At 44.6% G+C, this 14,367-nt stretch overlaps 1 protein-coding gene across 2 annotated transcripts; it reads left to right on the plus strand.

Annotated features, from left to right (window-relative positions):
* The first annotated feature begins 2,199 nt into the window (after positions 1 to 2,199).
* CEBPG (CCAAT enhancer binding protein gamma) lies at positions 2,200 to 11,820 on the plus strand. Of its 2 annotated transcripts, XM_065925766.1 has the most exons (3): positions 2,200 to 2,395; positions 5,862 to 5,929; positions 8,254 to 11,820. In XM_065925766.1, the coding sequence occupies exon 3, from the start codon at positions 8,349 to 8,351 to the stop codon at positions 8,796 to 8,798; it is 450 nt and encodes a 149-aa protein (XP_065781838.1). In that variant the 5' UTR covers positions 2,200 to 2,395; positions 5,862 to 5,929; positions 8,254 to 8,348; the 3' UTR covers positions 8,799 to 11,820. The 2 variants fall into 2 exon arrangements, with proteins under 2 accessions (XP_065781838.1, XP_065781837.1); XM_065925765.1 differs by lacking the exon at positions 5,862 to 5,929.
* Positions 11,821 to 14,367: the final 2,547 nt, after the last annotated feature.

Below are 14,367 nucleotides of genomic sequence, written 5' to 3' on the forward strand. Positions count from 1 at the left end.
TTTTAAGGTACTACTTGTTTACAAATTCTCTGGATTTGTAGACTGTGTATTGAGTATCAGTGAGGCAGAGATCTATGCACAAAATTTTTCTTTGGTTGTAGTGGCTTGGGTCCCTGTGACATGCAAGAAACAGTATGGTGGATCTCCTCAAACTAAAGAGAACTCCACCAGGCTCTCCTCATTTCCTTACGATGAGAGCAAGTCTTTCAGAGGATTCCCATCTCTCTTACGGTAAGAATCAGAACACTTCCCAGGCCACAGGGTCCTGTCCATCTCATCAATCTCCTCTGGGGCACTGTGCTTCAGTCACTCTGGCTTTAAATTTCTCCCATCTCAAGACCTTTCGGAATTCCTCAGTGGCTCAGAGGGTAAAGAGTCTGCCTGCAATACGAGAGACCAGGGTTTGATCCTTGGGTGAGGAAGATCCCCTGGAGAAGGACATGGCAAGCCACTCCAGTATTCTAGGCTGAAGAATCACATGGACAAAGGAGCCTGGCGGGCTACAGTCCATGGGGTCTCAAACAGTCGTACACGACAGCAAATTCACAAAACTTTTAGATAAGCGAGATCCTCTGACTTGAAGACACATTCCCTTTATCTGTACCACTTAGGCAAATCCTATTCATCATACAGGGTTTCCCTAACCCACAGACCAGGTTTGATTCCCTTCTCATAGTCTCTGCAGCATCTTGTACTTTCTTCTTAAAATAACAGTGAGAAGTGATTAGAAAATTGTGTGATTACTGAAAGTTTCTAAGTGTAAGCTCCGAGTGGACAGGGACTGTTTATTGCTGATTCCTGACAGCTTAGCACATAGTTGGCACCAAATAAATAACGTGTAAACTGAGTAGAAGAAAGAATTACCAGCTACCAGCTGAGGAGGAAATAAATAGTCTCCTTGACATTGACTAGACCTGCTGAATGTGGAAGGCCTGCCCAGACAGACACGGAGAATGCCGGAGCAGCTTGGCAGAGAGGTTAGCAAACCTGAGGATACATGAACCTACCTATACTTTATTTTTTATACAGTTTCTTAGGTGATTAGGAAAGAGTGGGTGTAAAGTTATGGTTTTGTGAGCAACAAAATTGAATCCAGTTTTAACAGTGCTAAAATCTTGATCAAAGAAATTTCAACTCAGAACACTAAGGGCCAAAGTGAAAGAACATAGTGTTTTTGATGATTCTGTCATTCTACCAAGTGTGCTTCTGTGGTTATCAGTGCTCATTTGCAGTTGCCTCTCTTTTTGATTTTTATAATCTTTATTTTTTTGCAAATATTTTATCATGTCTTCACTGATTCCTCGAAACAGTCTTATGCGGAGAGCTGGTGTCATGGCCTGGGTGATGTAGAAACGTTTCCTTTTTCAAAGACTCCAGTTTCTGGACGATAAGAAGTGCTAAAGAGGAAGCAATCAAACCTATCTGCCTCCACCCTGCGCGCTGCTTCCTGGTCGTGATACCCTTTCAGATTCTCCTGTGAATTGTCTTAGATAAATAAGGATGGACTGCCATCCATTTTTTGAGATCACGTCTCTGTTCACCTGGAGGACAGTAGAGCACAAGGGAATGGATCGTGGAAATGCATTCCCCCATAACCACAGTCTGCACCAATGTGACATCAACACTAATCCTACGTTGGGAAATTTTGCTCCCTTAGTCTTTCAACAAGTTTGCAGTTGCCTTCACTGCCCTGAGGTCCAGGTCTTCTCTCCAGGCTCCCTCCGAGTGGTGCGGGCCGTCAGCGGTGAAGCGTCCGTCGGGCACCCAGCGTCCCAGGAGGCGAGCCTGGTGGGCCGTTCCGGGAAACCGTTCCCGGGAGCGACGCCGAGGCGGGGCTCCCCGAGGACCTGGTGAAACCAAAACAGAAATCGGTGATTCAAAACATCATCTCAGGAAATTGTGCTTTCCAAAGACAGGTGCTCCCTTCCCGAGGCTACGGTTCTCCAACTCCCACCGAACCTTCCCCGCGGCCGGCAGTCCACCCCTCCGAGGGCCGCCCCGCGCACTCGCCCGGGGAACCCGGGGCAGCCTCTCCGCCAGCCCCGCCCGCCCCGCCGAGCCGTGGGATACGCCTTCGCCACGTGCCCGCCTCCCGCGCCTAGACCTCCCGCAATTGGCTGGTGGCCCTGCCCGTCGCGGGGGGGAAGGCGTGCCCCCCGCAAGGCGGCGCTCCCATTGGTCATGACGGCAGCGGCCGCGCGCGCGGACCCGGCGAGGAGGGGAAGCCGGTGGTGGTGGCGGCTGCGGCGGCGGAGCGGGCGGAGGCAGCCGGTTTCGTAACCGTCGCTCCTCCTGGCTGACTCGCGGGCTGCGAGGCCTGGGTCGGGTCGGGCCGCGCCGTGCGGGGCCGCTTGGAGTGGAGGCCGCCTGGGAGCAGGCGGGCTGGAGGCGCCAGGTAAGGAGGCCGCGGGCGGGCTGAAGGAGGAGGAGGAGGCCGCGGCGCCGCCGGCCGCTCGCGTGGGTGCGGCCCCAGCGCGAGGAGACCCGGCCCGGCCCTGGGCGGCCGGCTTGCTGGGAAGGCCCCGCGCGGCCCGCGGCGCGGGCGGCGGCCCCGCGCGGCGTCTGATGCAACCTGCCGGCAACACTCGGCGGGGCCGCTGAGCTCATCCCTGGCCCCGGCCCAGCGCCGCGGCGCCACCCGCCGACCCCCGCGCTGCCCCGGCGCCCCTGCTGCCGGCCCCGGACGGGATGCGAGCCCGGCTGTGCCCCCCTCCAGAACCCGGCCCTCTGTTTCTGCAACGCGCAGTGTGACTAGCCAGGCTCGTATTGGCCCCTGGGGATACAGGGTGTTCCCAGAATAGCAGAAGGTGGATCGCGTCCTGTTGAGTGCCGCCTGGGATTATTTCCCAGGTGCTAAACTGCTCGGTGTGGGGCAGTCGGGAATCTTGTTCAGAAGTTAGTAGAAAAGTAGGCAGGGAAAGCAGTTGAGTTTAAAATATATGACTTTACACAGATATTATTGTGCTTCCTTATGGAGCTGTACTTCGAGTATACATTCTGCGTTAACTGTTGAGCACACGTTGGATGAACGTGCAGAGCCACCACGTTGAATAGGAAAGAGGAGGGCAAGAAATGAAGCGCTTCATTAGCGTGTTTGGAGGGAACACAGTAAGGAAAACTGCCAGCGGAGGTGTCTAGGCGGAGAGGATGGAAATGCATGTTTGAGGGGAAGGATAATCTGTTCTTCGAAGTAAGCTTGTGGGTTTTTATTCTTCAGAAGGTTTAATTGCTTGGCTTTCCTCTGATCTGAGGTTTGTGCTGTCATCTAGCATCTTACATAAAATGTGTCCGTTTCAGAAGGGTGTTTAACATTGGTGGGTTACCCAAAAGTTGGTAGTTCTCTCTCCCAGGATACCCTGTCAGTTGAATTCTTGTTTGAAGAGATTACCCTTTAATTCAGGTAGGATATGGGATGCTCAGAGACACATTTGAAATAAAATACTATGGAGGCTTGGCTTTACTAAGAAATTTAGCCTTTAAAAGCCCTTGGTAACTAAAAGTTAAAATTTGGTCAGCTGTTACTACTTGAGTAGTATTTGGGATAAGCTATTCTTAAAGTTGGTTCACTGTTTTGGAGAAACTTAGTGTAAACAAGGCTAAATAATTACAGGATGCTAGTGAGCTGAAGAACTTTTCAATTTCTTGAGTCCTACTTCTGGTGGGCACACTTGGCAGATTCAGCCATTTTAATACCTGCCTGAAAAACATAGGTGGAACCAAAACTTCGTGTTTTTTTTTTTTTTTCTTTACCCCCAGAATATCCTGTTAAGTTCTCAAGATCATGTCATAACTCTCAGCAAAGTTGTCTGATCTTGGACAGGTAGTTTCATCCCTAGGGATTTAAACAGCACCTGGTGAGTCCTAGGTAAAGATGAATAGGGCAGAATTCATGTGGCTGAATTTGGTGTTATGGCCTTAAATTGCCCCACCTGATCACAGAAATGGTAAACACAGGTAGTCACAATTCCATGTTTATTGTGTGTTCTTAGGCCAGGGTAGCCGATGCTTCTGTGGGTTCTTAGGCTGATAGGTACATTGATCTCCTACCTTTTTGGTTTTCCAGACCAACCAGTAAAAAGAAAAAAGAGCATGACTCTAAAAGATGTATATTTATAAACAGTGTGGTGTGTTATTAATAGTTCATGTGTGTTTTAAATGACACCAAAACTAGAGTAAAAAGATGACATTAAAAAAAGACAAGAGATATTTTCTTCTCATACTCCAGTGGACCACTTATCTACTCCCTGAAGGAGTATACTCGTTTGTGGACCCTTGTTTTGGGTCATGAAGCCAGCGTGGCAAATTCGTAGAAATCCTGCTCATCTGGTGTGTGTGAAGTTTGACAGCTTCCCTTCATTTCATTTGTAGTACTGAGTTGCCAGACCCTGGCAACGTATGCCTAGGAACTTGAGGTTGTGGAAAAACGTAACTGGACAAAGTGGAAAATAAAGGTTCTCAACTGAATGAAGCAAAGAACAGACATGAATGACCGTCACTGTATAGGCTGGGGACTAGAGTAGCAAATGTTTTTATTTTCCTGTATTCCTTTAAGATAGACCAGGAACTTTGGATCATAAGGCTGTGTGTACCTTAGTAGCACTCAATTTAATTATGGTTGTTTTAAGAGATTTTAATGCTAGAGAATCTTATTTTTATATAAGACACTTAAATGTTTTCTCTTAGCCTTTTGAGACTGTATTCAACAAATGTTTCTTGAGCACCACCACTGGATGCTGGGCGTATGATGATAAAGACAGAGGCCTGCCTCTAGCTTATTCTACAGGGAGCCACACTGTGGAGCTGGCATTGACAGAGAAACTAGGGGAACAAATTGGACAAAAGCACAAAGAACAAAGGGCAGACCATTTAGGGGTGTGATGTTGACTTCCAGTATTGTTGGGGGGTAATGAGAAAGGGAACTGGGCCTGAAGAGATTTGATCTGTATGTTGAAGCCACAGAAGAATTTTCAGTGAGAGGGAGGCTGTGACACACTCAGGTTTGAGTGTTAGATTGCTCTGGAGACAGTGGCTGGAGGGAACACTGCTGGAGCAGGCAGGCTGTGCCCCTGAGAGATGATGCCAGCCCGAGGTGACTGTGGCATAGAATGGAGCGGGATGGTGGAGTGAGGGGTTTTGGGGGAGACATCTGGGCAGAATACCAGTAATACCAATGGTTTGAACAGATTTGGAACAAGGGACAAATGTCTGAATATTGTGGAGTGTATATCTTGACTGGGGAAATTGGAGGTAAACATTCATTTGGGAAGAAGGAGAGGAAGGATATCTCATTGTATATATATGAAAAAAAAAATGACAAGAGGGCTAGGAAAAGGCTTGAGACATTTATTATCCCAAGTGAAACTTGAGAAAATTTTGATTTTGCTTTACTCATTCTAACATTTTGAGTTTTCCTGATTTGAGTGTGTCCCGGATTTTGAATGAACGTCACTTGATTTAAGAAATTTGAATTTAAAAAGTGGTACCCACTCAGCCCATCTTTCTGAAGATCTGCAGTTGGTTTGTGGCAGTGGCTGTCAAACTTCAGTCACTCGGGGGTCCTGTTGAGACGTAGATTGCTTGGCCCTGTTCCGAGAGCTGCTGATGCCTCCGTCTGGGGCAGCCTGAGAACTTGCATGTCTACCAGGGGGATGCTGAGGCCACTGGTTCAGGGACTGTTTTTCTGAGAACTGCTGCTTTTCAGTTTTTCTCCTGCTTCCTGCCGGAGTGATTCACAGCAGGGAGCAAGGTGCCGCCCTGCTTCCTGTAGTCTGAACTTTGGAGTAGCATTTGTCCACGTAGGAGCCAGACTTTCATTTAGGGTTGAACATCCAGATTTGAAATAAGCTTATTTTCCATTGTAGGTGCTCAGTAAATGTTCGTGAAAGAAACAAAAGCACAGACAACAGTGTAAACTGCAGAACTGTAAACTGTATGTAGCATTTAGAGGTAGCTGTTTTACTCAGTGTGAAAAATAAAATTGACAATCTATTTGGAGCAAGTCTTAGCCCCATTTAGCTCTTTGACCCCCTTTCCATCGTGGATAACTCTTCACCTTGAGCATTACTTTCTTGGCTTGTCTTTGGTTGGGGAACTTAATAAAAACAACTCCTTTTTTTTTTTTTTTAAATCTCCCAGTTTCCCTTTCTTACATTTTTTACCAGTTAGATGATTACTGTTTGTTTTACAAGCCAAGGGCTCATTTTCAAAACCTTGCCTGCTGTATTCAGCCTAGTACCTTGGCAAGATGAGTCAGATTGAAAGCGCCCTTCCTTGTTCTGATGTCTTTGAGAACAAAAACGGGCATGAACCTCACTAAGTTTGGAGCCTGTAATAAGTGTTTTTGGTGACTGACGTTCATGGTATATTGTCAGCGTCGGAGGGCATTTTACATTCCTCCTTTGCAGAGGGGGAGATGGAAGGCCCAGAGAGGAAACGGGTGTGTCCAGAGTGGGACGGGGGATGTCCGAGCCAGGATGAGAATCGACTTGGTTCCTGGTCTCTACTTCTTTGGATTATTGTTATCTCTGAGTTTATTAGGGATTCGCTTTAAAGACTAAAAACCCAATTGGTATATAGAAGATAAAAAATAGATGAACATAATCATTGATTGTTGAGACAATCCCAGGACAGGTGTTAAACAAGTTCTTAAAAGTTGAGTAAACACTTCACTTTAGACCAGTAGATAAGCAATAGTATAGATGGCCAGTAACACTATTAATGCTAAGTGTGGTGCAAATTATACTCAACTGCCACTTTGAAGAAAAAATAGGCAGCATGATAAATTATCAAGGGAAATTGTGAAACATTCATTGCTGAAGATAAACTTGGAGTAGATATCCATCATGGTTTGGAAGGAAGCTTTTGGTGTTTCCTTAGTACCGAAGTGAGAACAGATGACCCTCTAGCTCAGGACTGCCTGTGTGGCCTGAAAAACAATGGAAAGCAATGATATATGGCCTTTTAAAAAAAACAGCCCAATACAGAAATGGCTCGCTAAAGGTTTGGGCGAAGCTTTTCTTAAGAATTGTGAGGTGTACTCATTCGAAGCTGTTCATAATTGTGGCTTCAGGTTTTTTACACTGATGCAGTTTTGTGAAAAAATGGGGTAGTTCTGTGGTTCCTAGCACTGCTTCCTCAGTTTCCAGCAGTGCTGTGACTTCTTGGTGGGCATAGTTCACTCAGCTTAGACAGTTTGTCTTGAAGTGGCCTCGTGATGATAGGCTAGGTCTGCTTTTGACACATCTTGAGGCAGTTTTAGGACCAGCTTGGATTCAGAGTAATCCGAATGTGACTGGTTTCTGAAGCTGTGACTTTGTTTCTCCCGGCAGCGCTGCAGATTTGGCATGTCCTCTGTTGTCTGAGCAGCGTCAGGCGGGTGCAGGCCGCTGCTGCCCTGGCTCTTGGTTCAGCCTGACTCCCAGCTTGCACCTCCTTGGATGCATCATCAGGGCCTTTGTTTCTCTCCTTGTGGTATCAGGGTGACAGTGTTTAGATGTGTTTACTAGTTATGTCAAGAATTAGGAAAACACTGGAAGCTTGATGTGAGATGGGGAAGCAAACTGGGTGTCTCAGAGCTCCGCAATGAGCCAAGAAACTAACTTAGGAAATCTCTGTAAACTACCATCATTTGAGGTCATTAGGAAAATAAAAACAAGCCAAAAAACACATTTTCAAAATAGCCCATACAGATACGCTTTGGGAGAACAGTTAAGTCCTTGCTGGCTCAGTCTGCACGTTAGAGTAAGGACCACGCAGAGATGGTAGTGCGGTGTTCCTGAGGAGACTGGCCTGGGTGCTCTGCGCTGGCCTTCTGATTTGATCTGAACCAACAGTTGAACGTTGTCCCTCTTTTATTGCACTGTGTCTCTCCTGTTGTAATTGAGCTCATATTTTCTGTGTTTAAACCAAATACCTCACATTTCTCTCTTGCAGATTGCCAAGTGCTGTCATTCATATGTGCTACCTAATTAGTGATACTGTTTTGTTTTTTCCTCCCATTTTTGATAACACTCACAGATGGGCAGTCCCCTCAGGGATTCAGGTGGGTTAAATTTGGCCGTGTGGTGCCTATGTATTAACTTACTTCTCTGAATTACATGACTTAGACTTCTGAAACAGGGGAACAGTTGGCCGTTGTTATAGACGCTTCTCAGCATGGTCAGTTAATACTGGCCTGCTGTGAAGTACATGCGAATTTGATCTCATTTGATCTTGTCATCTCCAATATTTTAATGCAGTTTTTTTCTTGAATAGGTACATGTGAAGATTTCTTGGCAGTTCAGTGTGGAAACCATTGATCACCTTGTCTTCCTTCTGCTTGTTCTGTGTTGACAAGGGAGCGTGCCCAAATGAGCAAGGTATCGCAGCAGAACAGCACCCCGGGCGTGAACGGAATAAGTGTCATCCATACTCAGGCTCATGCCAGCGGCTTACAGCAGGTTCCTCAACTGGTGCCCGCCGGCCCTGGGGGCGGAGGCAAAGCCGTGCCTCCCAGCAAGCAGAGCAAAAAGAGCTCACCCATGGATCGCAACAGTGACGAGTATCGTCAGCGCCGGGAGAGGAACAACATGGCTGTGAAAAAGAGCCGGTTGAAAAGCAAGCAGAAAGCGCAGGATACGCTGCAGAGAGTCAATCAGCTCAAGGAAGAGAATGAACGGTTGGAAGCAAAAATTAAATTGCTGACTAAGGAATTAAGTGTACTGAAAGATTTGTTCCTTGAGCACGCACACAACCTCGCAGATAACGTGCAACCCAGTAGCACTGAAAACACGACCAGTCCTGATAAGGCAGGGCAGTAGAGCCCACCCTTTCCAGACTTCACACCTTGGGACTTGAACATTCAAGGTGTGACTGCCTATGCCTCTCGCATCAGAGTGAACCGCCATTATTCAGAGATCCACTGAAGGTTGTTTTCTAGGGTCAGCCTTGAAGAGCTGATTAGCTGAAAATGTTAGCCGTGTAACTTGAATATCTGATTTTAAATGATAAGCGTTTTTGTGGGGATAAAAAACACTTTTAAAGGTATATGGTTTTAAAAAAAAAAAAAAAAACCTGCCCTGGAAACTTGATGTTCTTAATAAATGCTGACTTCCCAAAAAAATGTTTCTTTTTTAGGTTGACAAAAGGAATGGGGAACTGGCAAGTCGTGCGGAAGAGTCTTGGTTTTAATGGATATGGTTAATTGGATGAAAGAAAGCTGAATGCCATCTCTGTTCATCTATTTGTGACTCGTTTCTAAATTATGTATTAAAAATGCTTAGGGCTATAGAAACCAATCACTTTATAATTTGGAGTGATTTTATGTATAGCATAAACCCTGTTTCAGCCTAATTAGTACTGTTTTACCCAACAAGTACTAGTTTTTTGAGTAGTGGTGACAAGTTACGTAAAGAAACCCCATTGCATTTTAAAGGCAATATGCAGCCAATTGGCTTAAAAATAGAAATAGCATTTAGGAAGCAAATAGGTTTTTTAAAAGTAAAAGCAAAGCATATTAGAATTACACTCTTGGGATACCTTTGGGTTATTGGATTGGCATTGTTTTGTTAAAATTAAAAAAACAATGGTTTAGAGAAACTTTGTATCAGTTCTAGTTTCTGCAGATGCTAGTAAGCTTTTTTTTCTTTCACACCATTTGCACAGCCTGGTTAGAAAATCAAAGAATCTTAACAGTTTATGTCCACCCAAATTGCTGATTAGGATTTTGAATATTAATTTCAGCAGGTAGTTTCTTCTGTGTTCAGATACACTGCAGTGGGGATGAGGATTTTGAAAGCAAAAATTTCTTGTGAAGGATCACTTGTATTTGACCTTAACCAACTGGTTATTAGAAAAATACACTGTCAACTCCATGCAATTTCCCAAAATAATAACCTAAGAAAACTTGAAAGTATAAGGTTTAACAGTTAATTTATTTCACTTAAACACATCTTTTTATATTGTTTTTGTGACATTTCTTAGTGAGCTATATTCTTCCAGACTTTTGTACCACTCTTTATTCATTTGTATGCATTTATGTCCCATAAATTATTTTAGCAAGAAAATACTGATAAAACTCAGGATACTGATATTTTTGTTGAGACTAAAAAGTGGCAGTCACTAGAATGGGAATCTCTAGGATCTGGATTATGTCAGTGTTGGTAGTTTTGATTGCCCTTGTTTCTTTCTTTAACACAGTTCTAGCTCAAATTTGTTGGAAGTCTATTTTTTTCTTCTTTCAGTTTTTGTTTTTGGATGACCCAGGCTGGTGACAAGAAACTGAGTCACATCTGATTTAAAAAGTTACCAGCTGTCTTATTTGAACTTGGTCATTTTAGGCCACACTGTTGTTTCATACCAGAACGTGGGACATTTTAACCAGGATGTAATTCAAGTTGCACCCTCAGACTGATGGAGGAGTGGTGTCTGTGCCCTTCTGGTCAGCAGAAGACTATCACAGTGCCCTGTGGCTCAGCACAGCCACTAACAAAGGCCAGGAATCCCTTCTGCATGTGACATGAGCCCAGTATTGTCCCATGAGAGCCACCGTCCCAGGATGGTTAACACCTGAGAGAGCCAGGAGACAGGATAGGGGTTGCAGTTAGGGTCCAACATTGGTCACCTTGGTTGGAGTATTGATCAACTTGTAGGTTGATAGAGGTTTTAAATAACTAGGAGATGCCCCAGAATCCTGCTGAATGTTCAGTAGCACCTCACTGGGGATGCAGTTAGGTCTCCTGAATCTTGAAGCATCTATAAGAGGTACTACAGACATTTTAATCTCTTTATTTACTAAACAGTATCTTTCAGAAATGGATGTCCACATGGAATTTATTGTTACCCATTATATGAAGTGACCTAACTATCTTGGAAAAGAAGCTTTACGGAAATCATCAGGAATGTACTCGGTTATTTCAAATAAGAAAATAAGATTGGAACTTTTGGAACAATTGATTCAGACTTTCCTTTTACCTATGCAAATAAGAACTAGCACAAGCAGCCGTGCAGTTTTATGCATAATGTAAAAAGATGTTAACCATGGTCTTGACTGTCTCACTGAAGTGTTTGGGAATGAAAGTTTTTCATTTGATAGGTTTATCAGTATAAAATGGAGGGAAACCAAGTGTGGGGAATGGGTAAGTGTAGAGCTTTGGGAATTGTAAATGATTTGTAACTTTTTGTTCTGTAGGTTTTGTGTGAACCATTAGGATATGATCTGCCTTTGCTGGCAGGTCTAGTGGTTTAGGAATTAGGCTTCAGTATAAATTTCTAGCTGCATCTGAGTCTTCCGGGGTGGGTGCTTTCTGACTGGGCTTGGCTGCAGGTGGTGCCAATGAACAGTGCTTCCTGCTGTCCGGCCGCTTTTAGTTACTGGGATGTGAGCTCATACTTTGGACATTCTTACCAAGAAGTAGTAAGATTTTAATAAAACATGACCAGAATTTTGAAATTCAGGTCATGAGTGTGAAATTCTCAAATTTACATAAAGAAGTAGAAGTATGTACACTTTAATGTTTGAGGTTAAAAGAAAGGAAATCATAGCAGCTTTTGATGTTTCTTAATCCCCATTAGAAGGTGTGAAGCTTTGTACCTGAACAACCCAGTTAAGGCACTCAGAGTGTTTTTGATGCCTTAGAAATAGAAATTTTTTGTTTGACAAAAGCTAGGAAGGAATAAAGTCCATTCTGTAGCTGTTAGATCTGCCTCTCAGGAAAAAGTACTTGTTCTTTTTGTTCCTGGCTTTCCTCAGTTTGTGAGATAACTCTATTTTTTTAAATATAATTTTATTTCTTTCAATGGATTTGAAATAAAAAAAAAAACCTTTGGAATAATGACTGTATTTCATTGTGGGTTTCTTTGTTAGATGCCAAGAAAGTAATCCAAGTTTGTTCACCAGCTTGAGGAGCAGGCAGATAGATGCCTGCTGCCTTTATGTGCTCAGCCCAAGGCAGGGGTGAGGTGGGTATGGGAGCAAGCAGAGGCACTTTTGTCCCAAGTGCTCAGCTGTGTCCAACTCTTAGCAACTCCATGGACTGCAGCCCGCCAGGCACTGTCCATGGGATTTTCCAGGCAAGGATACTAGAGTGGATTACCATTTCCTTCTGCAGGGGATCTTCCTGACCCAGGGATCAAACCCATGTCTCTTGGATCTCCTGCATTGGCAGGCGGAGTCCTTACTGTTGAGCAACCAAGTGTAGGCTTCCCTTAATGACAGGAACATAGTTGCCTCTGAATTTAGAGTGCCTCTTCTGTTACATTATTTGTCACCTTGTCTAATGTAAAACTATATACCAGAATAGAGGAAGCAGAACACCTAGTGTCTCAGAATGCGGCCTCCACCTTCAGGGTAGGAAATGAGTTCTTGGGCTTTGAGGTCGACGGGACATCAAAGTCAGGCCTTTCCCCTCACAGTCCAGTATGTGCACTGTCTTCATTTGAATGTCTAAAAAGGGATTCATAAATATAAACCTGAGAAAAGCTGATCTGAGTGTTTGAAGGGAAGACACCATCTAGATCCATGTCGTCTATGATCCTTCAGTTATTTTCATGTCTTGGGAAATAGATTTCTACTTACTGCATCTTAATGAAAACTGTAGTACAGTAATTTCTGTGGGTAGTACGTCCCATTTCATTTTTATGAATTAGTTGTAAGTTAGCATCCAGTAACTTGTCAGGCAATTCTATATCAAGATGGTTGTGAGAGTGCCAGCCCTATTTCAATAAAAGCACTTTAGACCTACTGCTCTGTGGCTGCCTGGGAGTGAAGAGCTCATGTGCCTTTTACACGTTCTCAGGGGAGAACAACAACCCCGAGTACCCTTTTACTGCAAAGTCCCCGCTCCTCCCAGCACTCCAGACCTGAAGGTTGTGCGGGGGTGTCTAGAGAACAGGGCTTGGGAGAGAATGGAGTTGTTAGGCTGTCACACATCACACTTGTTTGCAGCCCATTTCCCCAAGTCTTGCGTCCTGGGAAGCAGCTATTGGACCAGATGCCTTTGTACATCACCACCTTTCAGTTCTGCCAGCTGTCTCCAGACTTCCCCAGCCTCACCTCCCCTGCCCCACCTTTTGGAGGAGACATCACCCTCTCTGGCCTGGCTTTGATCTCCCTGGAACTGTGCACGCTTTCCAGATCTTGGTGGTTCCCAGGTACACTCTGCGTGAGACCCAGCCTCCCTGGGATGTGGCTCTGTTTGCTTTTGCTGCCTTCACCCCCCACCCTAACCCCCTGCAACTCTTGTGCATCATTGCATCACTTTGCTTTGACAGCAGGGCTTTTCTCAGCACTCTACCCCAGGGCTGGCTGCCTTAGCACAGCTCTGGAATGGCTTCATCCCTATACTTTTCACTTTCCACCCTTCCTGTCTCAGGCCCCTGGCTTTCTAGGTAAAGTCAATCTTGTTTTACTTTCCTTCTTGGCACTTTTCAGTGTTTGAGACATTCTATTTGTGCATGTTTAAGGAGAAGTCAGACTCCAGGCTCTGAGAGCTGGGGTCTTGTTTTTATGCCAACATTGGCGTATAGGAGATGCTCATTTCTTAAATGAATACCTAGACTTTTCCTGGATTTTGGAAAGGCTTTTTGGCACTGTGTGGCTTTCTGGAATGGTCTCTAATGAATTTCTGAAGCTGTACAAATTTCTGCAAAAGTTGGAGACTTAGGAATTGAACGTAGCCTCTGAAACATGGGGCGAAGTAGGTGACTACTGTGTCCCTGAGTCCTGCCTGCAAAGAATGCCCTTTGATTCACCCACCTGGGTCCAAGCAGCCATTTCTGTCCCCATTGTCCCTCTGGGACAAAGAGCACTTAGTTACTGAGATTTCTCCTTGAACTTTTTTATCAACTTGCTTGATAATCACAGCAAATGTTACTGAGAAATGGTCTGTTTTGCTATGAAACATCTAAAGGGGAGGAAGGAAGATGTATTTTTCAGTTAACACAATTGAAGTGTCCACTTAAGAGTTCCAACCTAATTGTAACTGGTTTTATCCTGGGGGTGGGGGGAACTTGAAACCCTGTGCATAGAACGTGGCTTGCAGGTACAGCTGGTGGTGAGAATGATTTGGGTGAACTCAAACTGACCTTCAGAAAGATAGCCATTACTCAAACTGCTCAATATCATGAATAATCATGATTAGGGAACATACCTGCTTGTCAGCAGGAAACCTTAAAAACTGATGTTGTAAATCTTACAATTTACAAAAAATAGTGATTTGAAACGAATACTGCTTTATTTTAATGCGGCCACATCACAAGCACTTCCGTATTAGTGGCATAGAAGAAATCAGTTTGTATTCTTCTCCTCAGTGACTTAAACAGTCTCTGACTTGGGCTATGGTTCCCCATCCTGTCAAGGCTTCATCAGTGACATCTGCCCTTCTAACCTGC

Source organism: Muntiacus reevesi, chromosome 2 (genome assembly GCF_963930625.1).
Source record: "Muntiacus reevesi chromosome 2, mMunRee1.1, whole genome shotgun sequence".
Lineage (NCBI taxonomy): Eukaryota > Metazoa > Chordata > Mammalia > Artiodactyla > Cervidae > Muntiacus > Muntiacus reevesi.

Bases quoted from the DNA above. Each gene is read 5' to 3' on its own strand.
- CEBPG (XM_065925766.1), top strand. From the start codon at position 8,349: ATGAGCAAGGTATCGCAGCAGAACAGCACCCCGGGCGTGAACGGAATA.